The sequence below is a fragment of the Neodiprion lecontei genome, chromosome 3, assembly GCF_021901455.1.
Source record: "Neodiprion lecontei isolate iyNeoLeco1 chromosome 3, iyNeoLeco1.1, whole genome shotgun sequence".
Classification (NCBI taxonomy): domain Eukaryota; kingdom Metazoa; phylum Arthropoda; class Insecta; order Hymenoptera; family Diprionidae; genus Neodiprion; species Neodiprion lecontei.
This window is the reverse complement of record NC_060262.1, coordinates 34,079,997-34,104,283: the sequence shown is the minus strand read 5'-3', so window position 1 is coordinate 34,104,283 and position 24,287 is coordinate 34,079,997. Positions and strand designations below refer to the sequence as shown.

General features: G+C 40.0%; 1 protein-coding gene across 1 annotated transcript; it reads left to right on the top strand.

Annotated features, from left to right (window-relative positions):
* Positions 1 to 1,763: 1,763 nt before the first annotated feature.
* Positions 1,764 to 23,799, top strand: LOC107227724 (relaxin receptor 2). The gene is made up of 23 exons (XM_046733614.1): positions 1,764 to 2,589; positions 5,427 to 5,573; positions 6,130 to 6,216; positions 6,523 to 6,631; positions 8,092 to 8,163; positions 8,290 to 8,361; positions 12,600 to 12,671; positions 12,914 to 12,985; positions 13,080 to 13,151; positions 14,331 to 14,471; positions 14,683 to 14,754; positions 14,879 to 14,950; positions 15,211 to 15,282; positions 15,602 to 15,718; positions 16,235 to 16,336; positions 16,422 to 16,552; positions 16,728 to 16,987; positions 17,890 to 18,118; positions 19,470 to 19,582; positions 20,508 to 20,705; positions 21,863 to 22,002; positions 22,536 to 22,652; positions 23,519 to 23,799. The coding sequence occupies exons 1-22, from the start codon at positions 2,541 to 2,543 to the stop codon at positions 22,627 to 22,629; spliced, it is 2,493 nt and encodes an 830-aa protein (XP_046589570.1). The 5' UTR covers positions 1,764 to 2,540; the 3' UTR covers positions 22,630 to 22,652; positions 23,519 to 23,799.
* Positions 23,800 to 24,287: the final 488 nt, after the last annotated feature.

Genomic DNA, 24,287 nt, shown 5'->3' with positions numbered 1-24,287 from the left:
CAGTAGGTGCCAGATTAATTGAGTCCACAAGTCAAACGAATTGCATTGCCTCACCCAGTAAGAAATTATAGAAAATATTTCGGTGCTTAAGTATGCTGCAAATCGGACATAATTATTTGAAAAATCGTTTCGCGATTCGCAAATAAAGCTTCTTCAAGCAGGAATGCTCGATAAATTGGTTTCAAAGAAGTCAACAGCCTATCAACGACGTAGCCATTGATCCCAGTAATTGCGACTTGGCAAATACCGCCGCAGTTAATCCCTAGGGAAGTATTCTGAAGCTTTTATTCCGCATATTCAAAGGGCTAATACTGAAGTGGATATGGTGGGTGGATGATGATCTATTATATATCCACGAAAGTTAATGTCCCACACGTGTTGAAAACTCGGATACCTACGCGGTTAAGCGAGAACATTTGTTGGATATATTGTCGCGGCACCTCGAGCTTGATGGAAATTATTCGATTACAAGTGTACGGTATAATTATAATAGAGTGTCGAGTGTTTTCTAAAGTTTGATACGAAGGTATATCGACGTCATTTTCATAGCCCACCAGCCGCCGGCCAAGAGTGAAAAGTTAAAAAAAAGTTCGGTGCTTGCGCTACAATTAAGTGTCAAGTCTAGCCCTGACACGACTTTTAACTAATCACTGAGGTGAATTAATTGAACGAATGAGTTTCACGCCGAGGTTAAAGTAGAAATACAGATCAATACATTTTTTGTTAGATATCATTGGAGGACGTCAATTTTTATTCCAATGTTTCGTTATAGACTGGTGAAAAAGCTCCACCTTAGAGACGATTCCAATCAATACGGTAACGAACTCCAGTCAAAGGAAATTTCGCTTTAGTTGCTGTAAATGATGACTGAAATCATATCGGATTTTATCATGTTCTGACGCGAAATGTTTAAATTTTTTCGCCTCGATTTACCGCCGTCTCTTAATCTTCGATGAAGATTTTAGAACATATGCATTGAAAACTGCTCGATAATTTCTTTCATTTCATTTTAGTACACTTTGTTACACGATTATACAGAATTGATGAGAAATTCGAGCCATGAAAATGATTGATGATGAATCATTTGGTGTCTACCTTGCTCTTGATTGGTGAATTCCCATTAAACCGGTAACAGGAATGAATATTTTCTTGTTTGCATTCTACCATGAAGTAGATCGTGCCAATTCGTATGATTGCATAACACAATTACCGCGCAGCCATTTATTCATTTGTTCTTGGCAATATGCTTTTCACGCAATCTAAACTGGAAGCACCTTGCTTGAACGATTCAAATAATAATTTATCAGGTACGCAAAGGTGCTGTAAAAATCATGTCATAAAAAGACGTCACCTAAATATACGGCATACAGCTTCGGCCGCAAACAGAGAGAGCGAAAGGAGGTTTTTCTCCACACTTGAACGTTTTTTTGGACTATCCAATCGCAATTTACAGAAAATTGCGTGTCGGTGTGTAAATCCCTGGTGAACTATTCACTAGCTGTAGTTAATCATAAATAATAGCCTCCTCTTCACTGGATGCAAGGGATGAACGATGAGATTTACCTGCATAGAGCAGTTGCAAGATATTATCTGAGATGGAATTGGCCAGATGCGTAAACGTGATGAAAAATCGACTCCATCGTCTGCCGCTACCGATTACTAGAAGAGCCGAAGATCTAGCACAAAAATGGGGGTGTCTAATCCCCCTATAAAACATAGGTTCATAGATGCAATCCATGGGCATATATTACAGTCGAAAACGTTGCAGATCAGTTCGTCAAAGACGTTTCATCTGGATTCAACACCGATTAAACGGCGTGAAAACGACGCTTGCGCCGGAATGTGGATGGACGCTTTGCGTCGCGACGCTACGACACACGATCATTGCATGCTCGAGGTTCTCGGGAAGGGCGCGCTTTGTCAGAAGGCTCAACAAGCGGACTCCGTAAACACGTTGGCCAACAGTACAACTGTTTTATTGTTCGAAATTAGCGGCCCCATAATCAACATTCTTTTCCAAACATATGACAAAACATCCGTGATTCGTAATCTGTGAATCGTTATCTCTGATCCCAAAAAATCAAATACCAATTTTCAGTTTTGTATCGGTATAAGGATGATAAACCTAAACCGACTCGTACAATTTTTGTTCTGCAATAGAATCATATTCTATTCTTCCAATTACTGACAATAATATTCAGCGATAACAAAGGTGAAGCGAAAATATCGGAATGAAAGTTAGACTCTGGTATTAAAGATGAATAAATTAACATCGAGTGCGTTTAGTGCATAGTAACTCGTCGAGAGTGCGAAATTAAAATGAATTCTTATTTCGCATCGTATTCAGAAACATTTTGTGCTACGTTCAAGATCGGATTTTCCAAAATGTGTTAAACAGGTCAGTGTTGTTCCATACAATCCGGCGAGTTTCGCGAAGTTTAAACAGATTTTATTCAATCAAACAGTGATGATATCGAAAGTGTCGTGAGCACGTTGTTTTCAACAACCACCTCGAAGTCAACGAGAAGTTAAATCGAAAGATGTCAGCGATGGGAGTTCTGGCGATACTTCTGGACCTGCTGATAACAGGTAAGCTGATAAGACGAAGTAAATGACGTAGAAATACATATAATAAAGATAATACGGGCCCGAGTAATACTCAAATGAATCGAGAGGGAAGCAATTAAGAAGGATTGGGAATAGCGGTCAATGTCTGACTCGTCCACGACTTGTACTATTCGCGTCTGTGACGGGATACAGTGAACTGTAATTTCTTTTGGTCTGAAAAAGTTTATTCAACTAGTCTTCAGAGCCATATGTGAATAGCCACTTCTGGGAAGATGTCAAATTTAAGTTATAGCGACTTCTCATTGTCCGAAAAACCAGTGAATATTATAAGCAAATAATCGATAACAGCAGAAATTATTCGCGCGTTGTGTGCTGTGCAGATAATTGCCATATCGATCCTACGCTTGTTCTCCGACTCTGACTAACTTCGGTTTCCCATTTTTGAAGCGTATTGAGTTTGGAAAATAACTGTCTCATGTAAGTAACTTCCGCCTCATCCCGTCATTCGCAAATTGCGTTGCGAATAGCTAATTCAGCGTGCCGTGATTACCTAGAATTAGACCTTTGCTTGAAACTTGCAGCCCAAAGATACCCGATGCATCGTCTTAAAGTAGGTCAAATATTTTTCCACGCTTCAAAGGAAATTGAGGAAAAAATTGAAATTGTGTCAGAGTGATCGACTGTGCTGTATGAGGGTGAAATTGGATCCAATTTTTTTCCCTCCGAGTTTCACCTTCTGAAAGGGAGAACGTCTCTGTGCGAGATCATCCCTTTTCACCCGCGAGTCGACGGTGATATTGTGTAAACTCAACCACCGAGATGGATCAATTTTTTACATTCGTTATTTTTATTTGAAAATCCACTTGCCCACCGATGGTAGCATTGCCAATAATATTTCTCAGGCCCGACAACAGTGCCTTTGAAGAAACGAAGAAAGCGAGAAACGTACTGGACACACGATTTGTAACGTGGAGAAATGTCGCGAGCGACAGGTCAGTTGCGCCTGGAAGATAAGGAAAGTAAATAAGTGACTGAACAGGTCTTCGATCATCATTTTCCACGCGAATGGCTATTTTTCAAAAGTCCTCGATATAAGTTCTACTAAGATACTGCGTTAAAGATATGATTACGCTGAAATTGTGACAATGAGTTCACTTTCCCCGGAACTGAAAACATTATCGAACACCAGTGACTCCATATTTTTATAAAACCACGTTATTTGGTTCATAATTGGCAACGTATAATGCTTTTTGTGGAGAAAAAGCAATCAGAAACGCAGGCTGCGCTATTCCGAGGGGAATATAATCTCACCAAGTGCAACACTCGCGTTACCGCTTCCATTATTACGGACGTTTGCTCAGCGTATCGGATCGACATTTCATTGTCAGAGGCAAACTTACCCCTAAAAACGGACGTATATATTCATCGGATGGAAAAACTCATACCATTTGATATTTACCATTCACCATATTCATGTCGTGTTCATCGTGTATCAAACATTTCGTGTAATTCTCAATATTCGGAGAAATTTATGACACAAATAGTTTCGATAAGGTCGATTTTAAAAATAGCGAAACTCTTCATATCTTTGGTTCGCTTATTTGAAAAATTATCAGTTACTCATATTTTGTTCCTCAAAAAAATTCAGTTTCCTTCTTTTTGAACTTGAATGAATTAACCTGTCCAGAAAGATAAAATTCGCTTCGTCTGCGGCTTCGTGTATTCCGAAAAATATATACCGAGGTGCAAGTTTTTATCCTCAAGAAGAGATCAATCCCCTATTAAAAGATATTGCAAAATGAGATTTGCAACGGAATTCAAGATTATCGCTATAAACGTGATTCGTTTTTGCCCGAGTAAGAGCACACTAAAATTTGTCTACCAGATAGCTGAATTCCCTGATGGAAATTGCTTGTTCACGACGAAATCAACCCGTCGTATTCGGCTTCTTGTTATTATGAAATAAACATTGCCTTTATGACCCGACATTGTTGGCGATTTTCGTTTATACCGCCTTTAGGAAAGAAAATCGTGTGCGTGAAGGTGAGCGCAATGTTCTCGAAAACTTCGTCCCCTTCGTAATTCCCCGCACTGTTGTGGGAAATTGTTAACTTCCATTCAACAGGTTGCTTCTATACCGCTTTCTCTACAAGGGCGAAGAAAACTAATTTCAATTTTCAACCCCGTACGCCGGGTTGCCTGCCTGTGTCACTGTTTCGTGATCCGGGAAAATTGCAAACCGTAACGAATCAAAGTTGGTCATAGGAATTCAAATTTGTAGCCGCAAAACATGGCTAAAAGTTTATGGAACAGTGAGCCAATTCCGAAGGTTATAACCCTGCGTGGAAAAATAATCTGGTCGCTGTATAAAACCCGCGGATTTCACGTTGTTCTTTGTTAACTTCTCGCTTCTTTGTATCTAGAGAAAAAAAAGAAGTTACTATGATCGGCCCAAGAATGGAAGGTTAACTTTTTGTCTCAGAATCGATTTCTGTGCTATTTAATTACAGAGTTGAGAATCGAAGTTTTACCGCGGAAAAATTCGATCTGAATATATTGATTTGCCTGATATAATCATTCCAAGAATTTCCTGCTTTTCTAGCTTTTCATAGTGGAAATAATAAATCACTTATTTGTCATCTTGAATAATGTGAATTGAAATTTAAGTTGGCAAACTATAAAAACTATTATCGACACATTCACCCGAACTGATTATTCTCACTTAATTCAGTTCCAAGGCGATGTGTGTAGTCGAACGTCCCCGCAGAAGACAAAAGCTATTTTGGTATAACCGCGGTGCTTTTGGAGGTTTAATATCCGCCCCCGCCCCAGTCATTGTTCCGTCCTTTCTTTTTCAGGCTGCCTAAGCACCTCGTTAATCGCAGGCTCGAGAATCTGCGACGAGGGTCACTTCAAGTGCAATGGAAGCGCGATGTGCGTCCCTCAACGGCAAAATTGCGATGCTAAGTTCGACTGTCCAGATGGATCGGACGAGTGGAACTGCGGTGAGTTCGACAATCTGTAATCCCGTTTGTTTTTGCACCAAAATCGCAGTTTTTGCCCGTCACATTCCGCAGGAACAACGGGACCGCGTATATCAGGTTTATAATCGGCTTCTTTGATACCGGTGACCCAATCTCCGAATCTAATCCCAATCTGTTACCGAGCACGCTTAAATCCTTCCAGGAATCCTTTCGCCAAACCATCTGTAGTAAAAAATCTACCCGGAGGTAATAAATCTGCGCCAACAATAACACTTCCTTTCTACCCGGCGCAGAAAGCCAGTTGTAGGTATACATCGATTGGATCCTTTCCATTTCTCACAAATACGTTTAGACAAGGGTCGAAATTTGGTGAAGAATAGGAAAAGCGTGGAAGCTATAAAACATGAAATTTATGCCACGAGCCAGATACGACACTCTTCCCCTTTTTCGCCCTTTTTGAGTCCACGTTTAAACAAAGATGGAGATCAAACATAGAAATTGCAGTTTGAAGCTGCCTGGGAGATGTTATTGGAATACGTATTTCAAGTTCGATTCAAATTTTCCTTCACTTTTTCAGTTGATTTGCCAGGGGCAAGATTTTGGGATCATCTGTTTCGGAAACGGCCAGCCGCAGAACGCGACGAAAAAGGCCGCGCTGATTGCGGTGAGTTTGTCGCGATTCGATACTGAGGAAAAAAATTATTAGCAATTGCCGTGGCGAGTGTTGTAGACTAATTGTGAAGTTGTCAAAGGCGCGGCTAGACGCCGCCAGCAATTCCAAAATAATTTGTTAATCAACTCCAACGGTGTATAATTAAAGCCGTTATACGCCAACAATTCAGGATCTAAATTTTTTCCCTCAACACTGTGATCGCGACGACGTGTAATTAAAAGTGATTACGGCATAATTGTCACCTCGAACCCCGTTAAACCCATCAAATTATCATTTCATTATTTTTCTGCCGCACAGCCTGGAGGAGATTCAAATCAATCTGCGTCTGCAAAGGCAACGATATCCTCTGTCAGTATAAAAACCTCTCCAGAGTCCCCAAGCTTCCTTCTCGTAACGTGATGCTGCTGTGAGTATAATAATAATCCATGGTAAGAAACTCCGGGAATGTTTGATTTTAATTTTCCTTTTCTTTTTTTTCACCTTCTTCGCCGTGAAACACGTCTAAGATGAACGAATGCATTGCAAGTCGGTCACGATCCGTTTTTCAAACAATTTCTTATTTAGAAATTCGATTAAAATTTCATTAAACAAATAGGTACAGCTGACTCAACACCAATGATAATTTACCGTCATTACGCAACCTACGTCACGGTTCGTTTCCGACTTTTGAATCAGCAATGCGCGGCACGAATCCAGCGTGTCAAATGCTTAGATCTAGATGTACAGCAGAGTGTCGAGTGTACGATTCAAATGTAAATCTCTGAGAGCTGTACTTAATTGGTTCCATTGATTCTAATTGGCTCTGGACCTTCAGATCTTGCGAATACCGTGGGGAGGCTTTGTACGGCAATGTGGAATAGCCAAGATCGCACCTGACGTTTGGCGGTGATATTTTTTATCTCGACTCGCCACCCTCGACCAAAGGTGAAAGACTTTTCCGTCACATCTGTGTACCGACTTGCATAACAAGTCGCAATTCCAGGCGGGTTCGGCTTCAGTCCCTAGAATCTTATATGTTACTTTACTGAGCGGAAAAAAATGTCTGGTTTTTGACATATCTAAGAAACTAAGGTTTTTTTCATCTTTTAGAATCAAGTTTGAGGGGTCCATCGCATTTTTTTCTATATTGTAATAAAGTTTACGCAACCGACACTTTTTTGTGCTCAACTTTTCGTCACCTAACAAAAATATTTCACAAAGTTCGAACCGATTTTCAGTCAAGTCGATTACACCCGCGATGGCCAATGTAGTACGATAGCCAGGGAACTCGTAATTAAAACTTACGTTTATGCAGCTGACAGAGCGTTGTTTGATTGATAAAAATTTACCGACCGATTTCCATGTAAACCGTCAGAGTAATTATACTTTTCATGGAAAGGTGTAAAATTGAATTGAGAATTTATTTACCATGAAATTGTGAGTAGGTAAGCACCCAGCCGTCATCCCTTAATCCTGCTCGCGATCCTCTTCATTTGTTATTATATTTTTACAGTTATAATGTAATTAGGTGGTAAAATTTCTTCCCTTGCGAGATAAAATTTTCCGTTTTCGAATTCCGACGAGCCACAAACGAAATGCTCCTGCCTGTTGGGCTGTACGTTACTCATAACAAGGAAGTATACATGTCATACTTGTGATTAGATACAGCTGGTACTATCTACACAGAACTTGAACCAACGTCAGAACTTTATATGAAAATACACAAGGGTCTGCTCGTAAAAAGTATTTGTCATACTCTGGATTAATCAATAGTTGATTTTACGATGGTTGTTTGTTTTCGTGGTTATTGTACTTAACGCGCATGAAACGAAGCGTAAACAGGACAGAGCGACAAAGGATGAATTCGTTCGATGAAAAATGTTCCAGAGACCTTTCGGGGAATTTATTTACAACGCTGAACGAGTTTAATCTCGGACGACTTCCAGAGGTGACTACGTTGTAAGTAGAACACCGATTTTATCGGAATTCAATTGAGCTCAATTAAACACATATTTCCGCAAAACGTATATGGGTCAACCGAGGGAAAGCGAAAGTACGCGGCGTTTAATTGATTTTTTATTTCAGGGTGCTCAGGCACTGCGCCATCAAACGGATTGCTAAAACTACCTTTGACTATCTCACTTCCGCCAGCACGCTGTGAGTAACGATTGTGATTACCTACGCATAGTTGTCTCTGTAGTGGCATTAAGTCACGGTGGAGCGAAATGGGACGGGAATAATTTTCGTTCAGGGAAGAAATTCAAGTTTGAAAATTGCCAGTGAGTTGCTTTGAGAAAATTAGTTAGCAGGCCTTGCCGCACACGAATACCTACTACAAAATGTTCAAGGATTTTGATAAAGCCGCCACATGTTGGTCAGCTATAAAAGTTCGTGACAACATAAATCATTTGTCCTGCACGCCATTTTGCCCCACCTCGCGACACTACTCTAGGGGTCGATCGTCTGATAGTATGGAAAGAGAAGGTAGATACTAAAGTAAACTGGAAGTGCTAAGTACTTTTACACCTTGGCGTATAGCTTCAAGTGCTATCAACTTACGAGGGTATACGGATTATGTAATTAACGAAATTTTAGAAAAGAAGAAGAAAGACCAAGGTTCAACGAAAAACTTACATCACTGTTTATTAGCGCAAGTATAGGGATGCAATTATCGTTGACCATAAAGTGATTGAAAATTGAGAGTGTATCTGATCACGAAATAGCGGAATAGTTACAGTCACGAATTACTTCGAACACTATCACACTGTCTATCAACGATATTTCGTTGCCATTGACCTCATCGAAGATCTCAGTGGAAAATGGAAACCGGCGAAGGTGTTTGTTCGGCGTTTCCACATTAGTCGTGATTGACTGAAATCATACAGCAAAAATCCTGCTGTGTGACTTCCTATGGCGTGTAGTAATAGTGACACAGCTCACAAATCTCGAAAAAACGGTTCAGATGGAGAACGTTGTTTACATTCAATTTACTAGAGTCCAAAGTAACCGCCAGTTGACTGTGAGAGAATTTTTCAAGATAACATACGTGCTGCGTCCGTAAACAGCGATAATTTGCAGAGTAATTAAAGCTAGTTTGCGTCATGCGTCGAAGCCATTTCATGTGGTGGAGAAACTGAGAATCGACGATAACGTCGTTTTTCTCTTTAAGATAAGATATTCTTCAACTACAGATATCCGTAAAGATGTTCCAATACTTCACATCGCAGTTAATCTTTTTTCGATTGCGGTATCTACGTATGAAATTATCGATGATATTGGAATGAGCCTTATAGAGGCTATCCCGTGCTTGCAACCACGCATGTCTTTGTCGTCATTGAAAAATGTTTCCTTAAAAAATTCACGGCTAGATTCCCACATAATTCGCATCCCGCCATCAACCGTGACTTTTTCCACAATGTATGAAAGTTTGCGCTTGGAATTCGACAACTTTTCATAAGTACCGACTTGCCTGCTCTGTACCGTCGAATAGTCAAACTTGCTCGCCGTTTTACATCCATCCCCGGCAAAGTCACCGAAAACAAGCATCACGCTAGCGAGCACATTACTTCCTTGAACTTTCTGAATATCTTGACGTAGGCCACGCTATTCGGCGATTTCAATGGTCGACGCATTTGCTTCCAATTTTTTCCGGGTGAAATACCAAGAGACTGACCACTTTTTGATAGGTCCTGACCACAACTGGTACAAGCCCCCAATTTTTTCCGATTAAATCTTCCGAATAGCACCTCCTCCAGGAAGTACCTGAGAAATCTTGAATCTCTTGGAGTGCCTACGTGAGCTGAAGAGTAATCAAGACCCTGAGATACTGCCTCGTGTAACCGGCCAAATTATCAAGAAGCTTACAGGTTTGCTTAAATATTGTACAGTCCTCTGTGCCGATACGGTTTTTAATTATTTCTCTTACTTCACCGGAAAATTAAAACCGCTACACAATTGACAACACATTTACAGACTTCGGAACTCGTACATTTGATGATTACAAGATTTGCCAAGAATGTGGGAAATGGTTGTAGCAACGGACAGAGCATTGTTCATTGCTGACATGTGTATGTGTACACATAACATACTTGGCCGAAGTAAAAAAGTCTGAGGAGCATACAAACATGCAGTTCGGATAGCTCGATCTCTCAGTAAAAAAGAGGATTTCAAACTTAGGAAGCACAGTCAGAATCAGGTCACAAATTTCCTTACCATCCCGACTATAAACTTTTACTCGTGATTTATCCGGATTGTTAGACTCTGCCCTGATGTTAAACTCCCACGACACGTAAAAATATGAAAATGCATTTATTTAAGCCTCGTTGGCAAAGGTCAAGAGAAGACTTGAATCAGATTAAGCTCTGGGACACGATACCAGAAATACATGACGTCAGTTTCCAATACTCGCGTCGCAGTTGCTGAAGGAGCCGCTGTCAATATCATTTCCGGGTTTTCGTAATTAACTGTGATAAAGTCGAGCCCTGACTCAGATATTTAGTTATTCGGAGCATCTAAACTTGGCATTACTAACGGTTGACATTAGTACGCTTATCACTGAGCTACATATTAATAGTCACCACTGCACACTCCCTGTCACTCTGATCCGAACACCAATCTACGTAAAACGACTTTAGTATTTCCGTGGTACTTCTCATCCGGATAATTAATTTCCAACTTCTTAGTGAGGATATGATGGTTACGTTTTTCGAAACCAATAATTAAGTTTTCGATGTATAATTGTTTAAACTAGCTGTTAAACTGATCTTCCCGGAAACTAAATCAATTTTTTTGTTACTTCATTTCAGTATTAGTCTGAAGCTTCATTATTTTGTTACAGTTCATCCATGTTTACTTCAACAATTGATCAACAACTTTATTGCAACAACTTTTGCAAAGTAGCTTACCACATACTAAACTGCAGATTTTATAAATGTTTTTATGCAGATTCATAAATGTATCCATTATATGGAAATTAAAACATTCTGAATTTTATATCAGTGAAAAAAAGCGGTTATAGCGTTCTCGAATTTTTTCGGTTAAAATACTCGAACAAGTTCGAAGCAATTCTCGATTTTCTTCTGAGAATACACGTCACGGTTCCAACAACCCTATGAAATTTCATACTTCATCCCAGCATCTCAAAGGTTTTCACTGATTCTTTTCACTGATATAGGTACGTATATCCGTAAGAAAAAGAACTGCGCTTTTACATCGTATCTCAATGATGTAGGAAACGACTTAGTCCTGCAGTTTGCTCGGAAAATTCTCATATTATATGACACCTTGTATAAGAATATTGTGCGAAGGTTTGATCTCTCAAACTAATATCGTTGAAACATCCCTCCGGAATCGGAATTTACCTTAAATCAGCTATGTAATTGTAAAATTATCCGATGCTGATGCGATGATATTCGTAGAATGACGAACGAATTGTCTCAAACGTGCCAGTGACGCACCATTTATTCGGAAAGGACACCGAGACAAGTTAATCTGAATAGTTACGTCCGTTCAAGACGACATTGGTGAAAAGTTAATACCTCGAGTGAAGACAATGTCTGTTCTAGTAGATATTCCACAATGGTTAATAGTGTTGCACAGTGAAACGGGTCCACGGCTAATTACTGCAAATTCTGGAGCTACCTTGTGCTAGGTGATAAGGCGGTGGACATAGATCATTCCATGAATTACCTCCTGGACAGTGAAACATCTTGGAATATAAGGAGTTGTAAGTCATTAGTCAAATTTTAATCCCACAACTGATGACCGTGTCGTGGTATACTAATTGGACTCGCAATGTGGCTCGTTAATCCAACAATTTTGTAAGAGGTAATGAATTGTGGTACGATGTTGTGTTTGTTGTTAGTGACAGTTCGCAAGAAAAACCGAACTAATTGTGTTATCGGTTGGAAAACATAAATTTTGACACCCTTGTAGTTGAAGAGAATTCAAACGGGCTGCATGAAAATTAAATTGGTTTGTAAGATAATGAAAATTAAGGTTTTTTCGACTTGTTTTTTATTGCTATCAAACGCTTTATCCTTCGTGGATTGGCTCCATGACAGTTCAATTATAACTCTCAAATCAGAAAATCGTATTAGAATCGGGGTGATGGAGATTAATGAAACGTCAGATCCCTCGAGAACGGAACTGCAGACGCAACACTCCGACAAATCATGTATCGCATGGTGTCAATTGATGCGAAAAAAAATTTTGTAATACGCCCAACTCGGGTGGATCGTGGTAGAGTTTGAAATAACACCATGTTACCTGCGATGATTATTCCTCTCCAGCCTCTGTAACATAAGGCGAAAAATTAACGGAGAGAAAAAATAAAGTTGTTTCGGAAATTTACATCGTATAATACACCCGGGTTTTGCGTTATACAATTCTTCCAGATACTTGGACCACAACGAAATCGATGAACTCGAGGAAGAACTCTTTCCACCAAAAAACAAACTGGAAATATTGTAAGTAATTTTTGCACTATATCTATCAACGCGCTGTTCGCATTAAAATTCTACAAGAGATGAAAAAATTTCTGATGACTATAATAACGATTCAGAATACAGTTGAGTAAAAAGGACGGACTTGAATTCTTCCGCATTAAGAATTGAATATTTGCATCGATAATAAACTGTTGGACGATAAACTGAAACGGTTATTGCAACTGCTTGTAATTACTTTCAAACCATAACGACCATTATCGCAGGGTCCTGAGTAGCAACAGACTGACCTCATTGGGAGAAAAGGTTTTCACGAACCTCGGAAAACTTCGCGAATTGTGAGTTATTAGCTGGTAAAAGTCCATCTTTTTCTCTCGCTATTAAATAAAGCTGTTTCAAAGCTAATTCTGCACTCGTTATATTCACTTTCAGGGACTTGCGGTTAAATTTTTTGACGGAAGTTAGGGATGATACCCTCAAACCCTTGGTCAACCTTCAAATCCTGTAAGTTGACAATTAACGAAAATTTGAAACATCGGTTTGCATTTTCGGAATAAATGTGCAGCTTAACATCAGAATGAAATAAATCATATATTCATTTCATTCGATTCGTTGCACGATTTTATTTGTTTTATATTTAATTTTCATTCTTTTCATAAGGATGAAGTAAGATTCACATTCTACCACTCAAGCCATCACAAAAATCCCTTACTCGACAAATAGCTGCGAGAATTTATCTTTACAGTGGGTAGAAACCGATCATTCAGACAATCTCATCTCTTTCGAAAGACAGGAAAAGCTTTACTTATGAGGAACCGATAAGAGAGGGCACATTTTTTTGTCACGATAGAAAGAAAACGACACCTGATAAATTAATCAAATTCACGCGATTCGCCATACAGCAGCCTCGATGATTCAGTAACATGGAAAAACGTAATTTTTAGTTCAAAACTATACCGAAAGTATGCCTTTTCGTGCATGTGAATAATCTTATTTCATATTGATAGAGTCAATAAAATATACCTTAATATCGTGTCGAGTAATTGTGTCTTTCAGAGACCGTGGCAATGTAGGTGATAACAAATTTGCGTGTATGCGGCGACAGGCAAATTTTACGCAATGCACTGAGCAAATTGCAACCTTGTATCCAATTCTATTACTGCTCGTTATTTCAGTTGCAGCGTAAATCGTCGTACAATTCTTGAACAGATTTTACTTTATTGAAAGGAATTATTACTCCAATTTTCTTACTTCAATTGTAGAGCACTTATATCAGTCATCTTTATACATTCTCAAGTAATTTTAAATTTCTTACATAACGAAGAGAAAAAATCCACACTCTCTCCCGTTCCGATAGATTGTCATCAGTCAAAATGACAGTGTCGAAAAGTTGCCCAACTCTTTTCAAGCAAATATTACTGAACAAAAACTTTCTCATTTTATAATAATCAGAGAATCGATAGGGGTAAAAGTTTTTCACATCGTAAAACTTCAAAAGTTTCCCTCGTCGATAATCAATTTCGCCCATTTTTTGTTTTCAATTATTATTACGTAGCGAAATATCCATCTGTTGAGTCAATAAACCAACGGAAGTTTGTAGAAAGAAATTTAACCAGACACTGACCCGTTATTCCCAAGTCTATGGAGGAATGCCGAGGTAAAATTTTACGAATAACTTTACAGATATTTGAATGGAAACCGATTAACCAACATAACTCGAACCTTCCCCTACCTAAAGAATATTGAGACGTTATCTCTGGCCGACAACCAACTCCGGGATCTCCCGATAGACGCCTTCGGCAATCTGCCCAATTTACTTTACCTGTGAGTAGTACGGAATTGGCATACGTCAGATCATAATTCATTTGTATCGCTAATTCCCACATTCTTTTCTCCCACTGATATTATGAATACAAATTAAATAGCAATAACGAAACTTAGAAAAAGGACTTGTCCCACATTGTCGGCGAGCATCAAATTCCTTCGTCTGAAATGCAGTTTCATGTATGAGGAATCATAACATGTATAATTTTAGGTTTTTATCTGGAAATCGATTGGTCAAACTTCGGGCAGGCAGTTTCAACAATCTGGATCAATTGCTCGCTCTGTGAGTGAAAATACCAGTTAATCAACTTCAGAATATACAATATTGATGAACAATAATTATCACTTGCACCATTTTGTCTTGACAGTATTGACATCAAATGGAAATAAGTTTTTTCATTATTCAGAAATTTGAACGAGAATGCCATCGAGGAAATTGAGATTGAAGCGTTTTCTCCCCTCGGCAACCTGACTTCACTGTAAGTTCTTATAAGATGATAGATCAATACTTTTCTTCTTCCCGATAGGAAGCAAATTTCTTTTCATATTCAATTCAACTTATCTAGATAGATGTAAACCTCAGAAGTTTGATTGAAATTTCGGAGAAATAAGAATCTTTCTCCATCTCTAATACGATGTCAACTATATTATTTATATCATGCGGACTAATTATTACTCCCGCAATCCTTCGTCACACAAACAAAGAAGTGAAGCCTAATCTGTCTAATCTTTTATTTAGGTACCTTAAAGGAAACAAACTTCGAAAGCCAAGGGAAACGGTGCTGAAGTGGCTTGGGAGGCTGGAATATGTGTCAGTATTTTTAAAGCTGCCCTAGATCACGAAAAAGATTGGTTCCAAACGTAAAAGGCGAGGAATGTCGAACACATTTTGTCACTCGCCATCCCATCTAGTACAATATCATCTTTGGCTGATATTGAGCCGAAAGACGACTTAAAGAGACGCCTACAAAACAACTTCGGGTCTGATATCAGCGAAAGATGATTTTGCGACGTCGTGATGTGAAATTGACGGGAACGGATCAAAGCATGTTCGAATTGTCTAAAAATACTTCTCTCCTACGTTTTCGCTTCGTTTTGAAATTCTAATCTTCCGCAAATCCGAACCTCAGGTACTTCGACGAGTTTGCAATGTGTCGAGCCGCCCAATGGGTCCGAGTCTGTGAGCCAAAAGGAGATGGAATTTCGTCTCTCCAGCATCTACTGGACAATCCGATTTTACGAGCTAGGTATGTAAACGTGACGTGAAAATTGATCTCTTTCAGGACAAAAGCGAGGTGATACCAACAGGCCGAATTGCCCGATTTTTCATCAGCTTCTCTCTTTGATATTTTTTAATTATGACGATCCCCCTGACAATAAAGGCAAACATTCATTATTTGCGCCTATATTACATTATACACAAGCATGCGAACGCAATCTACAATCCTCCTCTCTGTTCTCTGTCGTAAGTTCGAGTGCTTTATACTCTTGCCTAATTTAATATTCTTTTTCCTGCTCAAGACGAATTCATGCATAATACGACACTCAATATAAGACAATTGTTTTGTTGAAATTCTAAAAATCAGCGTAAAAATCCCCAGTGGTACTTCTTGCGATATATCATCCGTGTATTATACGAATTCCTTCCGGGCAGAATTTCGCGAGCTTCTAGAGGACTTTTCCTTCTTTAATACTGACACAATCCATCGAGTTACGTCACGATGATATAAATGTCTCACGAATACTGATCGCTCTTCTTTAAGCGTCTGGATGATGGCGATCTGCGCTTGCAGTGGAAATATCCTGGTACTTTTAGGCCGTCTCCTGGCGAGGGAAAGCAACGCGGTCCATAGCTTGTACATCAGGTAATTTGACTATGATAGTAAGTGGCGAAATATCAGGACGATGAGCTCTGAATCCCTACGTTAACAAACTTCATCGTTCACTTAGAAATTTGGCCCTATCCGATCTGTTAATGGGACTCTACTTAATCCTGATCGCGGCAGCCGACATAATGTACAGAGGTTGTTACATCGATCACGAAGAGGCCTGGAGGCACAGTTTCAGATGCAACCTTTGCGGTGAGTTGGAAATGAGGATAAGCGATCAGCAAGACGATTGAAAAGAACTCGATTCCGGGAAGTTTTCCACTGGAGGAGTCCACGTATTTCTGCATCTATAGACATATCATCGATTTGTCTGCAAATGCCTTGTATGTTTTTCGCACAGTACTGAGTACCACTTTGCCCGTGTTAGGATTTCTCAGCACCCTCAGCTGCGAAAGTTCCGCTTTAATCTTGTCTCTGGTGACGTGGGACCGGTTCGTGTCGGTGACACAGCCACTGGCCAGAAGACAGCCGTCGCCAAGACGAGCGACACTTCATTTGATCATCCTATGGTTGGCCTCGGGTATCGTGGCCGCGCTTCCATTGACAGGGGCTCCATATTTTGGGGATGAATTTTACGGAAGCAACGGCGTCTGTCTCAGTCTCCACATCCACGATCCCTTCGCCAAGGTAAGTGACGATCATAGACGTTCGTTACAACTCTATTGCCGAAGATTGATATCCCTGTCTTGCATTTATATTGACTTTCTGCCTCTTTTCCTCCAATTTGAGTGATTGTTTTACTGACGTGAGAAGAGTTTGGCGGTCAGCTTTGCTCGCTGAGTCGGGCTTGTCGATCGTTGAAACTTGACCCGCAGACTGTTTTCAATCGGTATTTATCTTGTCTGTAATTGCAACCGAGGTATAGACTAAACTTTGATTTACTCAAAGTTGATAGCTCGATTTCCAAGAATTAAAGGGAAAAGGGTGATATTGATCCTTCCAAAGAGAAACTATCGTCGGACATTTTTCATTCGATACGATCGATGAACGTATGTGTACCTATACATATACGTAGGTGTCTGCACTGTTATCACGCATTTTAGAAGAAAAAAAACTTCTTCGGTAAATTACTTTCTTCTTGTGAAATGCGTAGCTAGCCCAAACCTCAATACAGGGACAAATAGAGGCACCTCTTCTCGAAATCCTGGAAATCTAGGTAAAATAATGTATTCCCGAGTTTACGTACATCGAACTTTTCTTATTCGCGAATTAATCACCTAATACAAATGTAAACAACGAATAAATTGTTTTCTCGGTGAAAGAAGGAACGCCAGCTAGCTACGTGAACTTTATGAGCCTCGAAAAATAAGGTACTTGACGGAAAAAATTATGGAAGCATTTCAAAGACGCGTTGACTGGGACTTCTTTTCTCGCGACAAATTAACGTCAATGCAAAAATTCTCTGAGGCGAACACCGGCATTACGGGCGTTTCCCAATTTTTGGAAGTTTGGAGGGGTATCGGAGAGAATCTGATTCATACCAATCCGTGATCCCACGGATTGCTCATGATTAAATCGTACACATGCAGGGCTGGGAGTACAGCGCGGTGATGTTCATCTTGGTGAACACAGTCGCTCTGGTCTTCATTATTTACGCCTACGTTCGGATGCTGAGGGAGATAAAAATCAGCAGCGTCGCACTTCGCTCGACCCAGGAGAGTCAGGAGCGTGCGGTTGCCCAGCGTTTCGGGGTGATAGTGGCGACCGATTGCTTCTGTTGGGTACCCATTATCGCCGTGAAATTGGTCGCTCTGACTGGTGAGTCCCTTTATCTGTCTTTCTCTCAATTTAAATCGCCACCTGCCGTGGCTTCTGCAGACAAAGAGATCGCTTTCGTCACGCTGTACAGAAGTGTGACGATACTTTTTATCAATCTCAATTGGAGGGTGAAAAAGATTCGTTTCGCAGCTATCGGTCCGCGATTGAAATATGACCCGCGCATCTTTATATCGTGGCGAAATGAACGAACGATGTCAAGTCACGTGAGACATGATCACAGGCATTCAATGAGCGGGAAAAGTATCCCCATTACCGACGTCGACGATCGTACAATACACGATGGAATCTAAGCTTTTGCGAGGAAAATCTTGCAGGCCAAATCGCCTCGAGGTATGCTGGAATCTTTCCCGTCGAACACACGCTCCATTCTCAATTTACAAGTCTCTGCCGATTTACCACCGTACTGAAAAATATTGAGAGAAAAGATCAATGCGCGCTCGCACGCCACAATTTGCATGCCAACGATCTGTTCAAGATGAATTCAGCCCGCGAATATCTCCGAGTGCTCTTGCCGTGCAACAGAAATGAGACATCGACCAAGAGCACTGTAAATCATTCTAATCTTAATCGCGGTTATTAGGTTAAAATTCAATGTTAAGAGGCTCTTGGTGAATTTTCTTGATATTTTATACATTCTCACGTTTAACGGCGAGAATGTAAGCGTAAGAGGTTGATACTGAGGAGCCGTAAAAGCGAAAGTAGCTACCGCAAGTAATCAGTTCAACCACCACTTGGACTTCAAATACTACGTCTGTAATTATGCAACCCTTATCTTTAACGACAGTCCCCACTTGGAAAGCGGATCGTCTCAAGTTGGATATTCGCTTGAAACCCGCCATCGCTGGATGAATTGTAGAAGGATTAAATTTAATGCGAATTTGAGGATCCGGTTCTCAGAAAAGATTGTTAGTAAGAATTTTAAAGCTCGAGTGACTTTCCTTCCCAGCGCCACGTGCTTCTGTTTATGGTTGGTACATCGGAAACTCTTTAATATCTTAGCGAAGATGAAAACTCATCTATCCACTATCTCTGTTCCGGAGATTAAAATTTCCATCAATTAACCGTCGGTTCATGCGCGCAATGGGGGGTATACGATTAATTTTACAAACTAAATGAAAATCACAAACTTCGAAAGGTTTCAGTTTCTCTAACAAATCTTTTTCCACGATATTTAAGACGAAAGTCTTTTTTCTCGAATGAACAAAGCTTATCGACGTACCGATACCTTAACTTCTCCTCCTTAAAGAAATTTATAATATTTGAAAAAACAAGGTGAAAAAATGCTTCTTTCTTTCTCACATTCTTAAATACAATTTACAACTTGCGATAGGACTGCACGTGGACGAGGGCTTCTACGCTTGGTTGGCAGTGCTTGTTTTGCCCATCAATTCAGCCCTGAACCCGGTCCTCTACACCCTCACAACCAGCATGTTCAAGCAACAGGTACATCTTTTCATACATAACGCTTATCGGAGACATGATGCCGGACCAGCTGTAAAGTTCCATAAATATCCAGTCACGTCCCGGTAAAAATGACAAGAAAACTTCTCTGTCAAATCGAATTTTCAGAGACCGTGGAAATAACGCACGTGTTCTTCGAATCTTTCAACTTTTCGGTGGTCACGACGTATCTGCAGCTATAGCAGCAAGCCTAAACAGAACCTTCACTTTTCGAAACTCAAATGCGCAACCTAATGTAAATCGAAAATTGTAATCTCGCTGATGCAGTATCTCGAAAAACTTCCCCTGAGACCTGGGGGTCTAGGTATTTGAAATCACCTTCAGCTGTCCTGCCCATTCTGGATGCTGCCTACATTGTAAAGCTAACCCCTAACAAGCTCTAATCTTGATATGATTCAAGGATGCGAGGGACGTGGTCGGGTCAATAGATTACTGAACCACAAACGTATTGAAACAAACATTTAAAATCTGTTACTAAAGCTAATCCGGTTAACTGAATAACGAAAAATAATTCCTAATAGTGTGTTCTCTTTCATGGTGTTAACTCACAACGTGTTTGTAGTTGAGATTCAGTGTCTTGAAATTGATTTTCTTCATCACAGAGACTTTGGAAATTAGATTTAATTCAGGATTATATAAGGGTCAGTCGGACTTTTACAGATACCCTTCGTTTCCCATGTTCGCATGTGGATTTGATAAATTTTCGACCGACCATAATACGACCCATATATCCGAACGCAGAGATGAGAAAGGCCCAACGATAAATGTGGCTGGTTTCGGGTGGCTGATCTATAACTGTGCCAAGCAAAGTCATGTATAGCTGATGATGCTGTACGGCTGGGAAATAGGATTAAGCGTAGCTTTATTGTCGCCGAAAATAGATCGGCTTACGACGAAAGGTTTGCAGGTGTCTGGAGTACTCGCGACGGTGAGGGCCCGCGTTTACCGGGAAAGTCATCGTCGTCGGCGTCGCTCCACCTTCCGGAACGGACACAGCGAAAGCGCCCTGTCCTACAGCCTGGGCGTTCTTCCCCATCGACACAGATCCTCGTCTGCCCGGGCCTTGTACTCGGGAGACAACAAACGGCGGTTGGTGCGGAACAGGGTGAGCATTGAAGACCGATATCGATAATTATTGACTCAATTATACGGAGCGGATCCGCTCTGAGGACAACCGAAACTGCAGCAGGCGCATTGACTCGAAATTTTGCGTGTGAACGCACCTTTGATTTTTGTTTTTGGAACGAGCTTCCGGCGATGATTTCAGAAGACATCGAATTCCAAAATTAATATAATAGACGTGTGATCAGCTGCTCTGACTGTTGAAGCATCGCATGAATATGGGTGGTATTAGGACTTGGACCGACGGTTAGAGACTGCCTTATCCAATTTGGTTGATTCGATCCAGTGGACCATTAACTCGAGACAGAAATTACGGAGCTAATGGAATATGCGGTGGTTTCTCGTAATGGGAAATAATGTTGGACGTAACGTGTCCAATTTTCGATTGAGGATTAGGTGTTACCGAAATATGGATATCAAAGTGATAGAGATGAAAGATAGATTACCGGTTGGTCTGATACAGCGGCTGTCAGCATGGGGGGGCTAATCAAATCGCGGATCGATGACAAATACGCGGAACCGCGGGAAAACAATTTCCACACCTGTTACCAAACCACATCGATATAGATATACATATAAGCCTTGGCCCGGCTCCTCGGGAAAATTATCAGGCCACACTGTTTCCTCCCAAAGCGAAATCACATGGGTCAATGCTCGGTGTCTTTCGTAACCGAAATCAGCGACAGAGAGAAGCCAGAAAACCTGAGCTATAATTCAGAGTTGCCAAGGTTACGTCACGCCCAGAACTAGTTAACGACTCTTGATTTTATTTCCCATATTTATCCTCCTGCTTATACCCTCGATGTGATGTATTGATCCTCCGTATCGCCACGCTTACCGCGGTCCTATCGATCACCTCGCTATGGACACGCAAGCGGTGTTTCTCAAAGGAATTTTCTAAGAAGGGGGAGGGAGAAGAAAACTCTCGATATAGTAGACTGTGCAACATCTGTGCACCCATTTTTGATAATTACGTCTGCTCCATAAATTAAACACTCATTTAACGTAATCTGAATAATTTATATCGTTTAAACAGGCCAGGGTATAATAAATGAACGGAGACCAGAATGAGGTCGCCTTCGCATGCGACGACACAATCGTATACATATGACTATTAGGTAATCAATTAAATGATTACAGTACAACGGAAGCAGCTGCAGCAAGCTTGGAAGTATACGATCCATTTCTTCGCTGAGCCTGTCATCGACGAGAGCATCTGACAGACCCAGAAATTCCCAATCACGCCGACTCGAGGAAAGCACACCATTTATCGCTTCCAGGTCAGTCGATGTCAACAACCCTTACCCAACGAAAAATCAGAACGAAAGTTGGAAGTGAAATTGGAAAGCAACCCCTGGCAAGGGTTGGAACGTATGATTGAAAAATAATTTCCCACACCCGCGTCTGATTTGAAAAATATGTCCTACGATCAAAGAGTTGACTTATAAATTTTATACCATACTAGTTGCTACTATTCTCGATTGAAGTTCGAAGTTCTCAGCATTGTGTACCGATTTTTTTTTTTTTTTTTTTGCATCATCTGTTTTTCTCCTATATTTCGAACAAGTTAGACAAGGATTTGACCTTCCTAAAAAAAAAGAGACACATCTTTCATTCTATACCATTCATGATACGAAAATGTTTGTCACTAAGCGAGCGTCAAGCTGCAAAAATATGATGGTAGCGTGATTCGTAGCGTCGTCCATATCTCGCGCTACTCTTAGTTAAGATTCCTCGTCCTATAACGGCTTGGAAAAGCGCGATATGATGTAGTCCTTACGACGCGTGAGAACTTTGGCTTGCTTATCAACAGGCTGGAGAGTGATCGATCAGTTCAAGTGGTAGTCACTTCGCCAGTGAGCAATCCAACGCCCAGCGAGTTACGCGACGACGTGGGTGACGTCTGAGACCACTCCCAAGTATTCCAATTGTAAATATGATTTTATACTTTACCTACAAATATAGTTCTGATATCGAAACCTCGAGTTATGAAAAGATCGTTTCTTTATTTACTACAACATCGATCATAATTCTCCTGAGGACGGGAAGTATCATTTAGTGTTTGTGATTAATTGATTTCACGCGTAAGTTTGGTGGTACGATCTTTCGCATTGAATAAATTAAACAATTACTTGTAACAATTTTGACGGATCTAATCTTTTCAATCTTTGTGTAGAGTGACGAATAGAATACATATTTTATAATTAGTATCGATGTCTAGTTGTTGATGATTCTTTGGAAAAAAAAAATCTAGCAAAATTGCTGTCTCTGTTACTACATGTAAAACAATGACCAGAAAATAGTAAATTTTAAGAAGAGACGTTATTTTTTAATAATTGATTAGAAGTGATAGGAACAAGAATAAACGAAAAATGGTGGAAAAGCATACTTAAGCTTATATTCTATAAATATGTATGATGTGTCGAGCCGCGGACGGTTAGCATTCGACAGAGAAATCATGGCGTTGCTGTGCGATAAGATTAAAGCTATTATATATTTACAGAGATACAGATTTTATTAATGATCGATGGAGGAAAGATTGAATTAATAACAGTCATAATATGTGCTTTAAAAAAAAAATAATCTAAACGAGAACTCGTTTCTATTATATGTACACGAGGAATTTTTATAACTGTTCGCGAAATTTTTATCACATCAGATTGCTGTGTTGTATGAAATCGGTGTGTAACGGATCTGCAAATAAGTGGATAAATGTCAGGTGTTATTATACGAGCTCAACTTAACTAGATGCTGAACAGAGCTTGGAATTTGAATAGAATCATGTTACTTTCGTAGAGAACTAGGCATCTGCAACCTCATTTACTCGGAAGAAAATCAGCCGCAAACATCTTGGAGGCAGCTTTGGTTGAGCTCAAATATTCTATTCCTAAACAAATATTTATACGGTTCTTTCGATGTGATATTGATATTCAAATCGTTTGCTTTAATCTGTCTGTCAATATTTATACAATATTTTGCCCTCACTAGCGTAAACGTATGTCACAATTTATATACCTAGTGAATAATAAAATCAAAACTACAATTTACGTATATCGCTCAACGATTTACCGCATCAATGATATACAACATTAATTTTTAAGTATTTTAAATTATTAAAATGATCTCAAATCTTCGTACGAGTGCCTCTTTCAATTTTATAATATTTAATTAAAATCCACATCAGTCCTTCAAATCACCCAATTTTATCTTGCTGATATTTCTTCGAGGCAAAACATGCCCCGAAATTACAGGTAACGGTGCTTAAAGCTCCCAGCAGCCTGTGAATCAAGATGATTGATTACACGACGAATTGTACCAGCATCACCGGATCGCCCCCCCATGCTTGAAAATACTAAATCTGCGGTAATCCGACGGCACTACGGAAATTACACTTTCATTTTTTGTATACTGTGTATTATCGTACCAGTCGATGACCTCCTGGTTGCACGCGATGTGCTGCGCCTGTGAGTGGATCATTTCCAAATGACATTCTGTTTACCGCGAAACAATACGTATACCACCATTAATTTCCAAAATTTACCATTTATCGGAGAAGCTCCTCAGT